Source organism: Oncorhynchus keta, chromosome 29 (genome assembly GCF_023373465.1).
Source record: "Oncorhynchus keta strain PuntledgeMale-10-30-2019 chromosome 29, Oket_V2, whole genome shotgun sequence".
NCBI lineage: Eukaryota > Metazoa > Chordata > Actinopteri > Salmoniformes > Salmonidae > Oncorhynchus > Oncorhynchus keta.
This window is the reverse complement of record NC_068449.1, coordinates 14,405,719-14,419,500: the sequence shown is the minus strand read 5'-3', so window position 1 is coordinate 14,419,500 and position 13,782 is coordinate 14,405,719. Positions and strand designations below refer to the sequence as shown.

Sequence of the window (13,782 nt, the reverse complement as noted above, 5' to 3'; positions counted from 1 at the left end):
TCTGGGTAAGAGCATCTGCTAAATTACTAAAATATAAAATGTAACATGACAATATGGAAAAGGTTCCTAGAACAGCATAGTAGTCTCATCCTATCCTACTGAATAAGGTCCTGTTTATGTGAATAACAGTTCAGACTGTCATGACAGTATTATACAATGAGGGAAAAAAGTATTTGATCCCCTGCTGAATTTGTATGTTTGCCCGCTGACAAAGAAATGATCAGTCTATCATTTTAATGGTAGGTTAATTTGAACAGTGAGAGACAGAATAACAAAAAAATCCAGAAAAACGCATGTCAAAAATGTTATAAATTGATTTGCATTTTAATGAGGGAAATAAGTATTTGACCCCTCTGTAAATTTAGTGACTTAGTACTTGGTGGCAAAACCCTTGGCAATCACAGAGGTCAGACGTTTCTTGTAGTTGGCCACGAGGTTTGCACACATCTCAGGAGGGATTTTGTCCCACTCCTCTTTGCAGATCTTCTCCAAGTCATTAAGGTTTCGAGGCTGACGTTTGGCAACTCAAACCTTCAGCTCCCTCCACAGATTTTCTATGGGATTAAGGTCTGGAGACTGGCTAGGCCACTCCAGGATCTTAATGTGCTTCTTCTTGAGCCACTCCTTTGTTGCCTTGGCCGTGTGTTTTGGGTCATTGTCATGCTGGAATACCCATCCACGACCCATTTTCAATGCCCTGGCTGAGGGAAGGAGGTTCTCACCCAAGATTTGATGGTAGATGGCCCGTCCATCGTCCCTTTGATGCGGTGAAGTTGTCCTGTCCCCTTAGCAGAAAAACACCCCCAAAGCATAATGTTCCCACCTCCATGTTTGATGGTGGGGATGGTGTTCTTGGGGTCATAGGCAGCATTCCTCCTCCTCCAAACACGGCAAGTTGAGTTGATGCCAAAGAGCTCCATTTTGGTCTCATCTGACCACAACACTTTCACCCCGTTGTCCTCTGAATCATTCAGATGTTCATTGGCAAACTTCAGACGTGCATGTATACAGTGCCTTGCGAAAGTATTCGGCCCCCTTGAACTTTGCGACCTTTTGACACATTTCAGGCTTCAAACATAAAGATATAAAACTGTATTTTTTTGTGAAGAATCAACAACAAGTGGGACACAATCATGAAGTGGAACGACATTTATTGGATATTTCAAACTTTTTTAACAAATCAAAAACTGAAAAATTGGGCGTGCAAAATCAGCAGGGGATCAAATACTTTTTTCCCTCACTGTATATGGCACTAAAATATAGCTTCTTACAGGGTTCTGTCCAGCTGATGTGTATGGATGTATGGTCGATGGTCTGGACAGACAGAGAGGGCGGGTGGAGGGGTACTCCTGCCAGGGTAACACCCGTAGCCAGCTGTCCTGTAGAGTAGCCCACGTCATTATAGACCAGTAACTGGTACTGGTACCATGTGAACCTACAGCGTCAAAATGGACCAGGCAAAGGTTAGACAACACACACTTGCATTCAGGCACATAAAAAGACACGCACCCATGCACTCACACACACATACTGTACCAAAACACATCCTGTTTCAAAAATGGTGCAATATCTAGGCTCATTCAAAACAATTACTAGCAACATGGGCTAACACAAATTTCAACAGCAATCGATTATATTTCCACCATGAACAATCTAGGCCAGCACAGCAGTGAAAGTCCAGAAAACTGCTTAAACTGCTTATGTATCTAAAAGTGTCTAACTTGAAGCTAGAGTAAACGTCAGTAGTGGAGAGAGAAGCCTTTTAGCAAGCACAGGGACAAAATCAGCTGCTGCCGAGTGCCAGCCAGAGATTAGCACAAAATAATTAAATTATTTGAATATTTGCTTAATGTATCTTTGAGCAGCATTAAAAGATGGCATCGGAGCGCGAAACAGCTCTGTACACAGTGGCGGCGGTTTGCTCTAAAGCTAATTTTGGTAATCTCACCTGCTAAGGCCTTTATCTTGGTGAAACAATTTGTCTCCGGCGTAAACATTGAACCAGCGATGGAGATCTGCTGGGGGCTGCGCGGCCAGCGGCTGACGGCTTTTACGTCTGAGCAGCTCGTATCTGAGGACCACACCAAACACACGGATAATCACACACAAATACACACACAAACAGTCTATTTCCCTCTATCCCTCTATTATCTCTCTGTCTCTCTCTTTCCACCCCTCTCTGTCTCTTTCTCTGTAACTCTATCCCTATTTCTTTCTTCTGCAGTCTCTCGCTCTCCCTCTCTATTCTCTAATTCCTGTGGTGTTAGTGATATTCACTCTTACAGTGATGTTAATGTGGGCTGCAATCAGAAGGGCAAGCCTTATTCCAGCTTCCATAAACCAACTTAAACAAACACACTGATCTGAGCTGTGGAGGGGAAGGTACTCATGAATTGTAATGGTTCACCATGAAAACAAACTGTTATTTAGCTCCTAATCGTGACGAGAACAGAGTAGGAACTACTCTAAGTGCTAAATACTCACACACACAGATAACGAGCTAGATAATTAACACTCACGTTCACGCAAGTCTCTGTCTGGTTCAGTGAAGAGTGTGTGAGACTATTGAGAGTAATACTGATATGGATGTTGGATTCAAGTGCTATGTAGATGCTGGATGCTAGTGCTACGTAGATGCTGGATGCTAGTGCTGCGTAGATGCTGGATGCTAGTGCTACGTAGATGTTGGATGCTAGTGCTACGTAGATGTTGGATGCTAGTGCTACGTAGATGCTGGATGCTAGTGCTACGTAGATGCTGGATGCTAGTGCTACGTAGATGTTGGATGCTAGTGCTACATAGAAGTTGGATGCTAAGCTTTGTAGATGTTGGATGCTAGTGATGTGTAGATGTTGGATGCTAGTGATGTGTAGATGTTGGATGCTAAGCTATGTAGATGTTGGATGCTATTGCTACGTAGAAGTTGGATGCTAAGCTATGTAGATGTTGGATGCTAGTGCTACGTAGATGCTGGATGCTAGTGCTACGTAGATGCTGGATGCTAGTGCTACGTAGATGTTGGATGCTAGTGCTACATAGAAGTTGGATGCTAAGCTTTGTAGATGTTGGATGCTAGTGATGTGTAGATGTTGGATGCTAGTGATGTGTAGATGTTGGATGCTAAGCTATGTAGATGTTGGATGCTATTGCTACGTAGAAGTTGGATGCTAAGCTATGTAGATGTTGGATGCTAGTGCTATGTCTGATCTTGGCATACTGGGGCTCAGCTATAGTCTAACTGACTATCATCTACTTTACAACCTGACACACATTTACACACAGATTTACCTTTCTGCATTTAATTTGTGTTGTGTATCTATCTCTACCTCACAACTGGAACCCTGGGTTTCCCTGAACTAAGTGGCCTGGTAATAATACAACATGTACCTGAGGTTAGGTCCGTTGGGCCTGTCGGGAGGTTGCCAGGATACGGCCAGGAAGGACTCACTGACGGCCACCACTGCCAGTGGTGCCAGATCCTGGGGGATTGTGGGTAGTGTAGTCACGGTAGTGGGCAGGCTCTCTGTGCATCCCCCAATAAGGCCACCCCCGGAGGAGCAGGCCAGGACGGTGACCAGGTAGTTAGTGTAGGGCACCAGGTCTGTCACCGTGACGGTGAGGTTGGACAGGTCGTCGTGGGATACGCGTGGGTCGGGAAGGCGGATCTCATAGCGGTCAATCACTCCGTTAGCAATGACAGGAGGGGACCACATGACCTGAGGAGAGAGGGAGGGAGGCACACACAAACACACAAAGACACACACACATATACACACAGACATGCACAAAGTCATGTGGATATTCTCAATTCTTACCAGGGAAACACTGGAGGCTATGCAATAAAACTGACATCATCTCTCCCAGAGTGCAGTGCAGAGGTGCAAGCGGCCGAGGGAGGCCTGTGATTGGCAGTTCAGAAAGTTATATGCTTTAGATCGCTTTTAGATGGATGAGTTCCAGGAAGTGATGTTGTACTGTACAGTGTGTGCGTGTGTGCAAACAGCCATGTGTGTGTGCTTGCGCATGCCGACGTGTGTATGTATGTATGGGAATTACATGCTTGTGTTTGTGTGCGTACAGCTCTGCACCGTGCAGAAAGAGAGAAAGACACCCTGACATTGACCTGAGTGGCAGATTCCCTTCGACACATATAAAACAGATTTCATCCTTGCAGGCCAACATGCTAAAATAATGAAACCGCAGTAATGGAATTGTTATATACAAAAACTACAGCATGTTGCCTAGCTAGCGCTGCCTGCGTGTGATTCTGTCAGCATTTCAGGGAATTAAAAAGGCTAACAATGTGTGGAATTGCTGTGCAGTTCAAAGCGGAGCTTGTAGAGACATAGTGTGTGATTAGGAAGAGGAATTCAACTGCTCCGATTTTCGGTAATTAGGTGAGAAAATTAGGTAAAGGTGTGACCTGTAACACACACACACACATATACACACACACACTACCTATGTGTATGTGTGTATGTGCATGTGTGCGTTTGGCGTGTGTGTGTGTGTGTGTGTGTGTGATGGCCTTCACTTCCCTTTCCTTCAATTTCTAAATAACTAGAAAAACACAGGAATAAAAAACTAAAAAACCAAAGCTGAGCTGAAAAAGAAGTAACAAATCACCACTAGCTGTGAATAAACACACCAAACACTAGACTGCAGGAAGCCCCAGTGATTGCTAAGACAACCAGACAAAACACACTGAGACCATTGAACCAGTCTGTTGGTAAATAAATAAACTGCTGAATAAACTGCTAAATATGCAAATAGCCGAACCAGTCTTAGCGTCTTACATGTGTAACTCTTCTCACCTCGTTAGCCATGTAAACGCAGCTGTTAACAAATGAATGAAATAACAATAGTCTGAAAAAACAACAACAAATAGAAGGGTTGGGGGAAATGAATTATTCAAACTAGTTTATGGAAATGGCGTCTTTGTTTGAAGTCACCAGCACTTCAGTCTGTGTTTCTGGCACTTTCTCAAGACTAGAAGAAGTGACAGAGAAGTGTGTGTGTTCGTGTGTGTGTGTGTGTGTGTGTGTGTGTGTGTGTGTGTGTGTGTGTGTGTGTGTGTGTGTGTGTGTGTGTGTGTGTGTGTGTGTGTGTGTGTGTGTGTGTGTGTGTGTGTGTGTGTGCATGTGTGTGTGTGTGTGCGTGCATGTGTGTTTGTGTGTGTGTGTGTGTGTGTGTGCGCGTGCGTGTGTGTGCATGTGTGTGTGTGTGTGTGCGTGCATGTGTGTGTGTGTGGACCCCCTGTTCGTGTGTGTGTGTGTGTGTGGAGTCTGTGGGTGTATTGGTACAAAGAGGACCGCTAAGCTGCAAAGCCTGTTTGGTGACATGAATTCCCCCTGAATGGTGTTTGTCAGGCAGCAAGGCCCTGCTAGCTACGCCTCTCTCTCTCTCTGGAGACCCCTCTATTCAACCAGCAGGTACACTGCTAGGATTTATACCACCTTAAAATACTGATAGCACCCTGGATGGAATTACTCATGTTCTGAGAAGAAGCTGTATTGTCCTTAGTAAAGTACCAGAGGGAGTAGGATTGAGGTAAAGGCTTAGTCTGAGATTTATATAGTAATCATGAATGGAAAACAGTTGGATTCTCAGACTCCAGTATGATTTTAAAGAGAGAGGCAGACCGGAACAAGAAAGAGAAAGAAAGGAAAGAAAGAAAGAGAGATCAGTAGATGGAGAGAGCAGTTGTGCTGGTATCTGATACGTATTCATTCCATGCTTCCTGACAACAAATTGCAATTTAATACAGAGCGAGAGCGAGAGTTATACCTGAGTCTCAGTGAACACTATTGTTTTTTTGCATTACCAGTCAGACATAAACAGGAAGCGTGTAATTGGGCTGAACCAGGAAGAAACACTAAGAAATAAATGACCTCTGACCCCTAAAGCATCGTGACGACAGGGTTGTGTCTGAAATTATGACAGGAATTAGCATTTTCATAGTTAGCATTAGTGCAGGGGCGTGTGCATATGAATGCATGTGTGCATGCGTGTGTGTGTGGGCGGGACGTGATGTGCTAATTTAGATGTCATTCATACTTAGTTAGAGTCTTGTTAATATGGCCGACAGGAAGGAATTCACTACAGACAGGGTCATGATCCTGCCTACTTCTGGAAGGGGACCTTGAGTTTAGTGTCTGAAACACCATTTTGTAAGTGTGTGTGTGTTTTGAGAGTGTGTGTGTGTGCATTATATGAGAGCGAGAGAGCTCAGGGAGGGAACTGTTCAAAATGAATACACACAATATAAGCATGAATACCAATATGACATTGGCCTATATACTGTAGTGTTTCAAAGAATGTCTACCACAACTTGAGGTAGATACATCTTATTGGCTGGTTAGCTGAGACATGGTCTGTTATTGGCTAAGTAACAGCACCAAAACCCAAACTAAAGTCACAACACCCACACCTCCACACAACCACCAACCTGCAGTGAGTCCGGTCCCAGCACATCTACCCGTGGTGGGACTAGACCGGCAGGACGAGAGGGTCTGGTGGTGATGTTAGCCCAGGCACTAGTGTTAGATCCAGCCTGTGTGCTGGCCACTAGGCGGTACTGGTAGGAGGTCCAGGGGCTGAGGGCTGAGGAGTGGTCCAGATAGGAGAGGGGAGGAGGGGACGGGGGAAGTCTGACCACTGTGGATACCTGCTGGGTGCCTCTCACACTCCTCTCCACCACCCATCTACAAACACATGGATAGGAATTAGGATTATTATAAAAAATGCAATATGCAAATCTATACAGGAAGAGAACACAGATGGAAACTGAAATTCATAACATTTTCGGTTGTAGTTCATTTAAATATTCCCTATATAGTGCACTCTGTTTTATTATGTTTCACTCTGTTTTATTATGTTTCACTATGTTTTATTATGTTTCACTCTGTTTTATTATGTTTTATTATGTTTCACTCTGTTTTATTAAAAAAAAAAAAAAAAAAAAAAGCCATTTAGCAGACGCTTTTATCCAAAGCGACTTACAGTCATGTGTGCATACATTCTACGTATGGGTGGTCCCGGGAATCGAACCCACTGCCCTGGCGTTACAAGCGCCATGCTCTACCAACTGAGCTACAGAAGGACCGTACGTTTTACTATGTTTTATTATGTTTCACTCTGTTTTATTATGTTTCACTCTGTTTTATTATGTTTCACTATGTTTCACTCTGTTTTACTATGTTTCACTCTGTTTTATTATGTTTCAATCTGTTTTATTATGTTTCACTCTGTTTTATTATGTTTCACTATGTTTCACTCTGTTTTACTATGTTTCACTCTGTTTTATTATGTTTCACTCTGTTTTATTATGTTTCACTCTGTTTTATTATGTTTCACTATGTTTCACTCTGTTTTACTATGTTTCACTCTGTTTTATTATGTTTCACTCTGTTTTATTATGTTTCACTCTGTTTTATTATGTTTCACTATGTTTCACTCTGTTTTACTATGTTTCACTCTGTTTTATTATGTTTCAATCTGTTTTATTATGTTTCACTCTGTTTTATTATGTTTCACTCTGTTTTATTATGTTTCACTATGTTTCACTCTGTTTTATTATGTTTCACTCTGTTGTATTATGTTTCACTCTGTTTTATTATGTTTCACTCTGTTTTACTATGTTTCACTCTGTTTTATTATGTTTCACTCTGTTTTATTATGTTTCACTATGTTTCACTCTGTTTTACTATGTTTCACTCTGTTTTATTATGTTTCACTCTGTTTTATTATGTTTCACTCTGTTTTATTATGTTTCACTATGTTTCACTATGTTTCACTCTGTTTTACTATGTTTCACTCTGTTTTATTATGTTTCACTCTGTTTTATTATGTTTCACTCTGTTTTATTATGTTTCACTATGTTTCACTCTGTTTTACTATGTTTCACTCTGTTTTATTATGTTTCAATCTGTTTTATTATGTTTCACTCTGTTTTATTATGTTTCACTCTGTTTTATTATGTTTCACTATGTTTCACTCTGTTTTACTATGTTTCACTCTGTTTTATTATGTTTCAATCTGTTTTATTATGTTTCACTCTGTTTTATTATGTTTCACTCTGTTTTATTATGTTTCACTATGTTTCACTCTGTTTTATTATGTTTCACTCTGTTGTATTATGTTTCACTCTGTTTTATTATGTTTCACTCTGTTTTACTATGTTTCACTCTGTTTTATTATGTTTCACTCTGTTTTATTATGTTTCACTCTGTTTTATTATGTTTTACTATGTTTCACTCTGTTTTATTATGTTTCACTCTGTTTTATTATGTTTCACTCTGTTTTATTATGTTTTACTATGTTTCACTCTGTTTTACTATGTTTTATTATGTTTCACTCTGTTTTATTACGTTTTATTATGTTTCACTCTGTTTTATTATGTTTCACTCTGTTTTATTATGTTTCACTATGTTTTATTATGTTTCACTATGTTTCACTCTGTTTTATTATGTTTCACTCTGTTTTACTATGTTTCACTCTGTTTTATTATGTTTCACTCTGTTTTATTATGTTTCACTATGTTTCACTCTGTTTTATTATATTTCACTCTGTTTCACTCTGTTTTATTATGTTTCACTCTGTTTCACTCTGTTTTATTATGTTTCACTATGTTTCACTCTGTTTTATTATGTTTCACTCTGTTTCACTCTGTTTTATTATGTTTCACTCTGTTTTATTATGTTTCATTATGTTTCACTATGTTTTATTATGTTTTATTATGTTTCACTCTGTTTTACTATGTTTCACTCTGTTTTACTATGTTTCACTCTGTTTTATTATGTTTTATTATGTTTCACTCTGTTTCACTCTGTTTTATTATGTTTCACTATGTTTTACTATGTTTCACTCTGTTTTATTATGTTTTATTATGTTTCACTCTGTTTTATTATGTTTTATTATGTTTCACTCTGTTTTATTATGTTTCACTCTGTTTTACTATGTTTCACTCTGTTTTACTATGTTTTATTATGTTTTATTATGTTTCACTATGTTTTATTATGTTTCACTCTGTTTTATTATGTTTCACTCTGTTTTACTATGTTTCACTCTGTTTTATTATGTTTCACTCTGTTTTATTATGTTTCACTCTGTTTTACTATGTTTCACTCTGTTTTATTATGTTTCACTCTGTTTTATTATGTTTCACTATGTTTCACTCTGTTTTACTATGTTTCACTCTGTTTTATTATGTTTCAATCTGTTTTATTATGTTTCACTCTGTTTTATTATGTTTCACTATGTTTCACTCTGTTTTACTATGTTTCACTCTGTTTTATTATGTTTCACTCTGTTTTATTATGTTTCACTCTGTTTTATTATGTTTCACTCTGTTTTATTATGTTTCACTCTGTTTTATTATGTTTCACTCTGTTTTATTATGTTTCACTCTGTTTCACTCTGTTTTATTATGTTTCACTCTGTTTTATTATGTTTCACTCTGGTTTATTATGTTTCACTATGTTTCACTCTGTTTTATTATGTTTCACTCTGTTTTACTATGTTTCACTCTGTTTTATTATGTTTCACTCTGTTTTATTATGTTTCACTCTGTTTTATTATGTTTCACTATGTTTCACTCTGTTTTACTATGTTTCACTCTGTTTTATTATGTTTCACTCTGTTTTATTATGTTTCACTCTGTTTTATTATGTTTCACTATGTTTCACTCTGTTTTACTATGTTTCACTCTGTTTTATTATGTTTCAATCTGTTTTATTATGTTTCACTCTGTTTTATTATGTTTCACTCTGTTTTATTATGTTTTATTATGTTTCACTCTGTTTTATTAAAAAAAAAAAAAAAAAAAAAAAAAAAAGCCATTTAGCAGACGCTTTATCCAAAGCGACTTACAGTCATGTGTGCATACATTCTACGTATGGGTGGTCCCGGGAATCGAACCCACTGCCCTGGCGTTACAAGCGCCATGCTCTACCAACTGAGCTACAGAAGGACCGTACGTTTTACTATGTTTTATTATGTTTCACTCTGTTTTATTATGTTTCACTCTGTTTTATTATGTTTCACTATGTTTCACTCTGTTTTACTATGTTTCACTCTGTTTTATTATGTTTCAATCTGTTTTATTATGTTTCACTCTGTTTTATTATGTTTCACTATGTTTCACTCTGTTTTACTATGTTTCACTCTGTTTTATTATGTTTCACTCTGTTTTATTATGTTTCACTCTGTTTTATTATGTTTCACTATGTTTCACTCTGTTTTACTATGTTTCACTCTGTTTTATTATGTTTCACTCTGTTTTATTATGTTTCACTCTGTTTTATTATGTTTCACTATGTTTCACTCTGTTTTACTATGTTTCACTCTGTTTTATTATGTTTCAATCTGTTTTATTATGTTTCACTCTGTTTTATTATGTTTCACTCTGTTTTATTATGTTTCACTATGTTTCACTCTGTTTTATTATGTTTCACTCTGTTGTATTATGTTTCACTCTGTTTTATTATGTTTCACTCTGTTTTACTATGTTTCACTCTGTTTTATTATGTTTCACTCTGTTTTATTATGTTTCACTCTGTTTTATTATGTTTCACTATGTTTCACTCTGTTTTACTATGTTTCACTCTGTTTTATTATGTTTCACTCTGTTTTATTATGTTTCACTCTGTTTTATTATGTTTCACTATGTTTCACTCTGTTTTACTATGTTTCACTCTGTTTTATTATGTTTCACTCTGTTTTATTATGTTTCACTCTGTTTTATTATGTTTCACTATGTTTCACTCTGTTTTACTATGTTTCACTCTGTTTTATTATGTTTCAATCTGTTTTATTATGTTTCACTCTGTTTTATTATGTTTCACTCTGTTTTATTATGTTTCACTATGTTTCACTCTGTTTTACTATGTTTCACTCTGTTTTATTATGTTTCAATCTGTTTTATTATGTTTCACTCTGTTTTATTATGTTTCACTCTGTTTTATTATGTTTCACTATGTTTCACTCTGTTTTATTATGTTTCACTCTGTTGTATTATGTTTCACTCTGTTTTATTATGTTTCACTCTGTTTTACTATGTTTCACTCTGTTTTATTATGTTTCACTCTGTTTTATTATGTTTCACTCTGTTTTATTATGTTTTACTATGTTTCACTCTGTTTTATTATGTTTCACTCTGTTTTATTATGTTTCACTCTGTTTTATTATGTTTTACTATGTTTCACTCTGTTTTACTATGTTTTATTATGTTTCACTCTGTTTTATTACGTTTTACTATGTTTCACTCTGTTTTATTATGTTTCACTCTGTTTTATTATGTTTCACTATGTTTTATTATGTTTCACTATGTTTCACTCTGTTTTATTATGTTTCACTCTGTTTTACTATGTTTCACTCTGTTTTATTATGTTTCACTCTGTTTTATTATGTTTCACTATGTTTCACTCTGTTTTATTATATTTCACTCTGTTTCACTCTGTTTTATTATGTTTCACTCTGTTTCACTCTGTTTTATTATGTTTCACTATGTTTCACTCTGTTTTATTATGTTTCACTCTGTTTCACTCTGTTTTATTATGTTTCACTCTGTTTTATTATGTTTCACTATGTTTCATTATGTTTCACTATGTTTTATTATGTTTTATTATGTTTCACTCTGTTTTACTATGTTTCACTCTGTTTTACTATGTTTCACTCTGTTTTATTATGTTTTATTATGTTTCACTCTGTTTCACTCTGTTTTATTATGTTTCACTATGTTTTACTATGTTTCACTCTGTTTTATTATGTTTTATTATGTTTCACTCTGTTTTATTATGTTTTATTATGTTTCACTCTGTTTTATTATGTTTCACTCTGTTTTACTATGTTTCACTCTGTTTTACTATGTTTTATTATGTTTTATTATGTTTCACTATGTTTTATTATGTTTCACTCTGTTTTATTATGTTTCACTCTGTTTTACTATGTTTCACTCTGTTTTATTATGTTTCACTCTGTTTTATTATGTTTCACTCTGTTTTACTATGTTTCACTCTGTTTTATTATGTTTCACTCTGTTTTATTATGTTTCACTATGTTTCACTCTGTTTTACTATGTTTCACTCTGTTTTATTATGTTTCAATCTGTTTTATTATGTTTCACTCTGTTTTATTATGTTTCACTATGTTTCACTCTGTTTTACTATGTTTCACTCTGTTTTATTATGTTTCACTCTGTTTTATTATGTTTCACTCTGTTTTATTATGTTTCACTCTGTTTTATTATGTTTCACTCTGTTTTATTATGTTTCACTCTGTTTTATTATGTTTCACTCTGTTTCACTCTGTTTTATTATGTTTCACTCTGTTTTATTATGTTTCACTCTGGTTTATTATGTTTCACTATGTTTCACTCTGTTTTATTATGTTTCACTCTGTTTTATTATGTTTCACTCTGTTTTACTATGTTTCACTCTGTTTTATTATGTTTCACTCTGTTTTATTATGTTTCACTCTGTTTTATTATGTTTCACTATGTTTCACTCTGTTTTACTATGTTTCACTCTGTTTTATTATGTTTCACTCTGTTTTATTATGTTTCACTCTGTTTTATTATGTTTCACTATGTTTCACTCTGTTTTACTATGTTTCACTCTGTTTTATTATGTTTCAATCTGTTTTATTATGTTTCACTCTGTTTTATTATGTTTCACTCTGTTTTATTATGTTTCACTATGTTTCACTCTGTTTTACTATGTTTCACTCTGTTTTATTATGTTTCAATCTGTTTTATTATGTTTCACTCTGTTTTATTATGTTTCACTCTGTTTTATTATGTTTCACTATGTTTCACTCTGTTTTATTATGTTTCACTCTGTTGTATTATGTTTCACTCTGTTTTATTATGTTTCACTCTGTTTTACTATGTTTCACTCTGTTTTATTATGTTTCACTCTGTTTTATTATGTTTCACTCTGTTTTATTATGTTTTACTATGTTTCACTCTGTTTTATTATGTTTCACTCTGTTTTATTATGTTTCACTCTGTTTTATTATGTTTTACTATGTTTCACTCTGTTTTACTATGTTTTATTATGTTTCACTCTGTTTTATTACGTTTTATTATGTTTCACTCTGTTTTATTATGTTTCACTCTGTTTTATTATGTTTCACTATGTTTTATTATGTTTCACTATGTTTCACTCTGTTTTATTATGTTTCACTCTGTTTTACTATGTTTCACTCTGTTTTATTATGTTTCACTCTGTTTTATTATGTTTCACTATGTTTCACTCTGTTTTATTATATTTCACTCTGTTTCACTCTGTTTTATTATGTTTCACTCTGTTTCACTCTGTTTTATTATGTTTCACTATGTTTCACTCTGTTTTATTATGTTTCACTCTGTTTCACTCTGTTTTATTATGTTTCACTCTGTTTTATTATGTTTCACTATGTTTCATTATGTTTCACTATGTTTTATTATGTTTTATTATGTTTCACTCTGTTTTACTATGTTTCACTCTGTTTTACTATGTTTCACTCTGTTTTATTATGTTTTATTATGTTTCACTCTGTTTCACTCTGTTTTATTATGTTTCACTATGTTTTACTATGTTTCACTCTGTTTTATTATGTTTTATTATGTTTCACTCTGTTTTATTATGTTTTATTATGTTTCACTCTGTTTTATTATGTTTCACTCTGTTTTACTATGTTTCACTCTGTTTTACTATGTTTTATTATGTTTTATTATGTTTCACTATGTTTTATTATGTTTCACTCTGTTTTATTATGTTTCACTCTGTTTTACTATGTTTC

The 13,782-nt window shown here is 35.4% G+C and overlaps 1 protein-coding gene across 5 annotated transcripts in view; it reads right to left on the bottom strand.

The window, feature by feature from the left end:
- The window catches only part of ush2a (Usher syndrome 2A (autosomal recessive, mild)), a 504,765-nt gene that overhangs the window by 140,567 nt on the left and 350,416 nt on the right, over nt 1-13,782 (bottom strand). For all 5 annotated transcript variants that reach the window (XM_052485995.1, XM_052485996.1, XM_052485997.1 and 2 more), the window contains exons 47-50: nt 6,449-6,704; nt 3,388-3,716; nt 1,949-2,071; nt 1,272-1,435 (exon numbers count right to left, since the gene is read on the bottom strand). In XM_052485995.1, the coding sequence (XP_052341955.1) occupies nt 1,272-1,435; nt 1,949-2,071; nt 3,388-3,716; nt 6,449-6,704 (872 nt within the window). The remainder of the gene's footprint in view (nt 1-1,271; nt 1,436-1,948; nt 2,072-3,387; nt 3,717-6,448; nt 6,705-13,782) is intronic.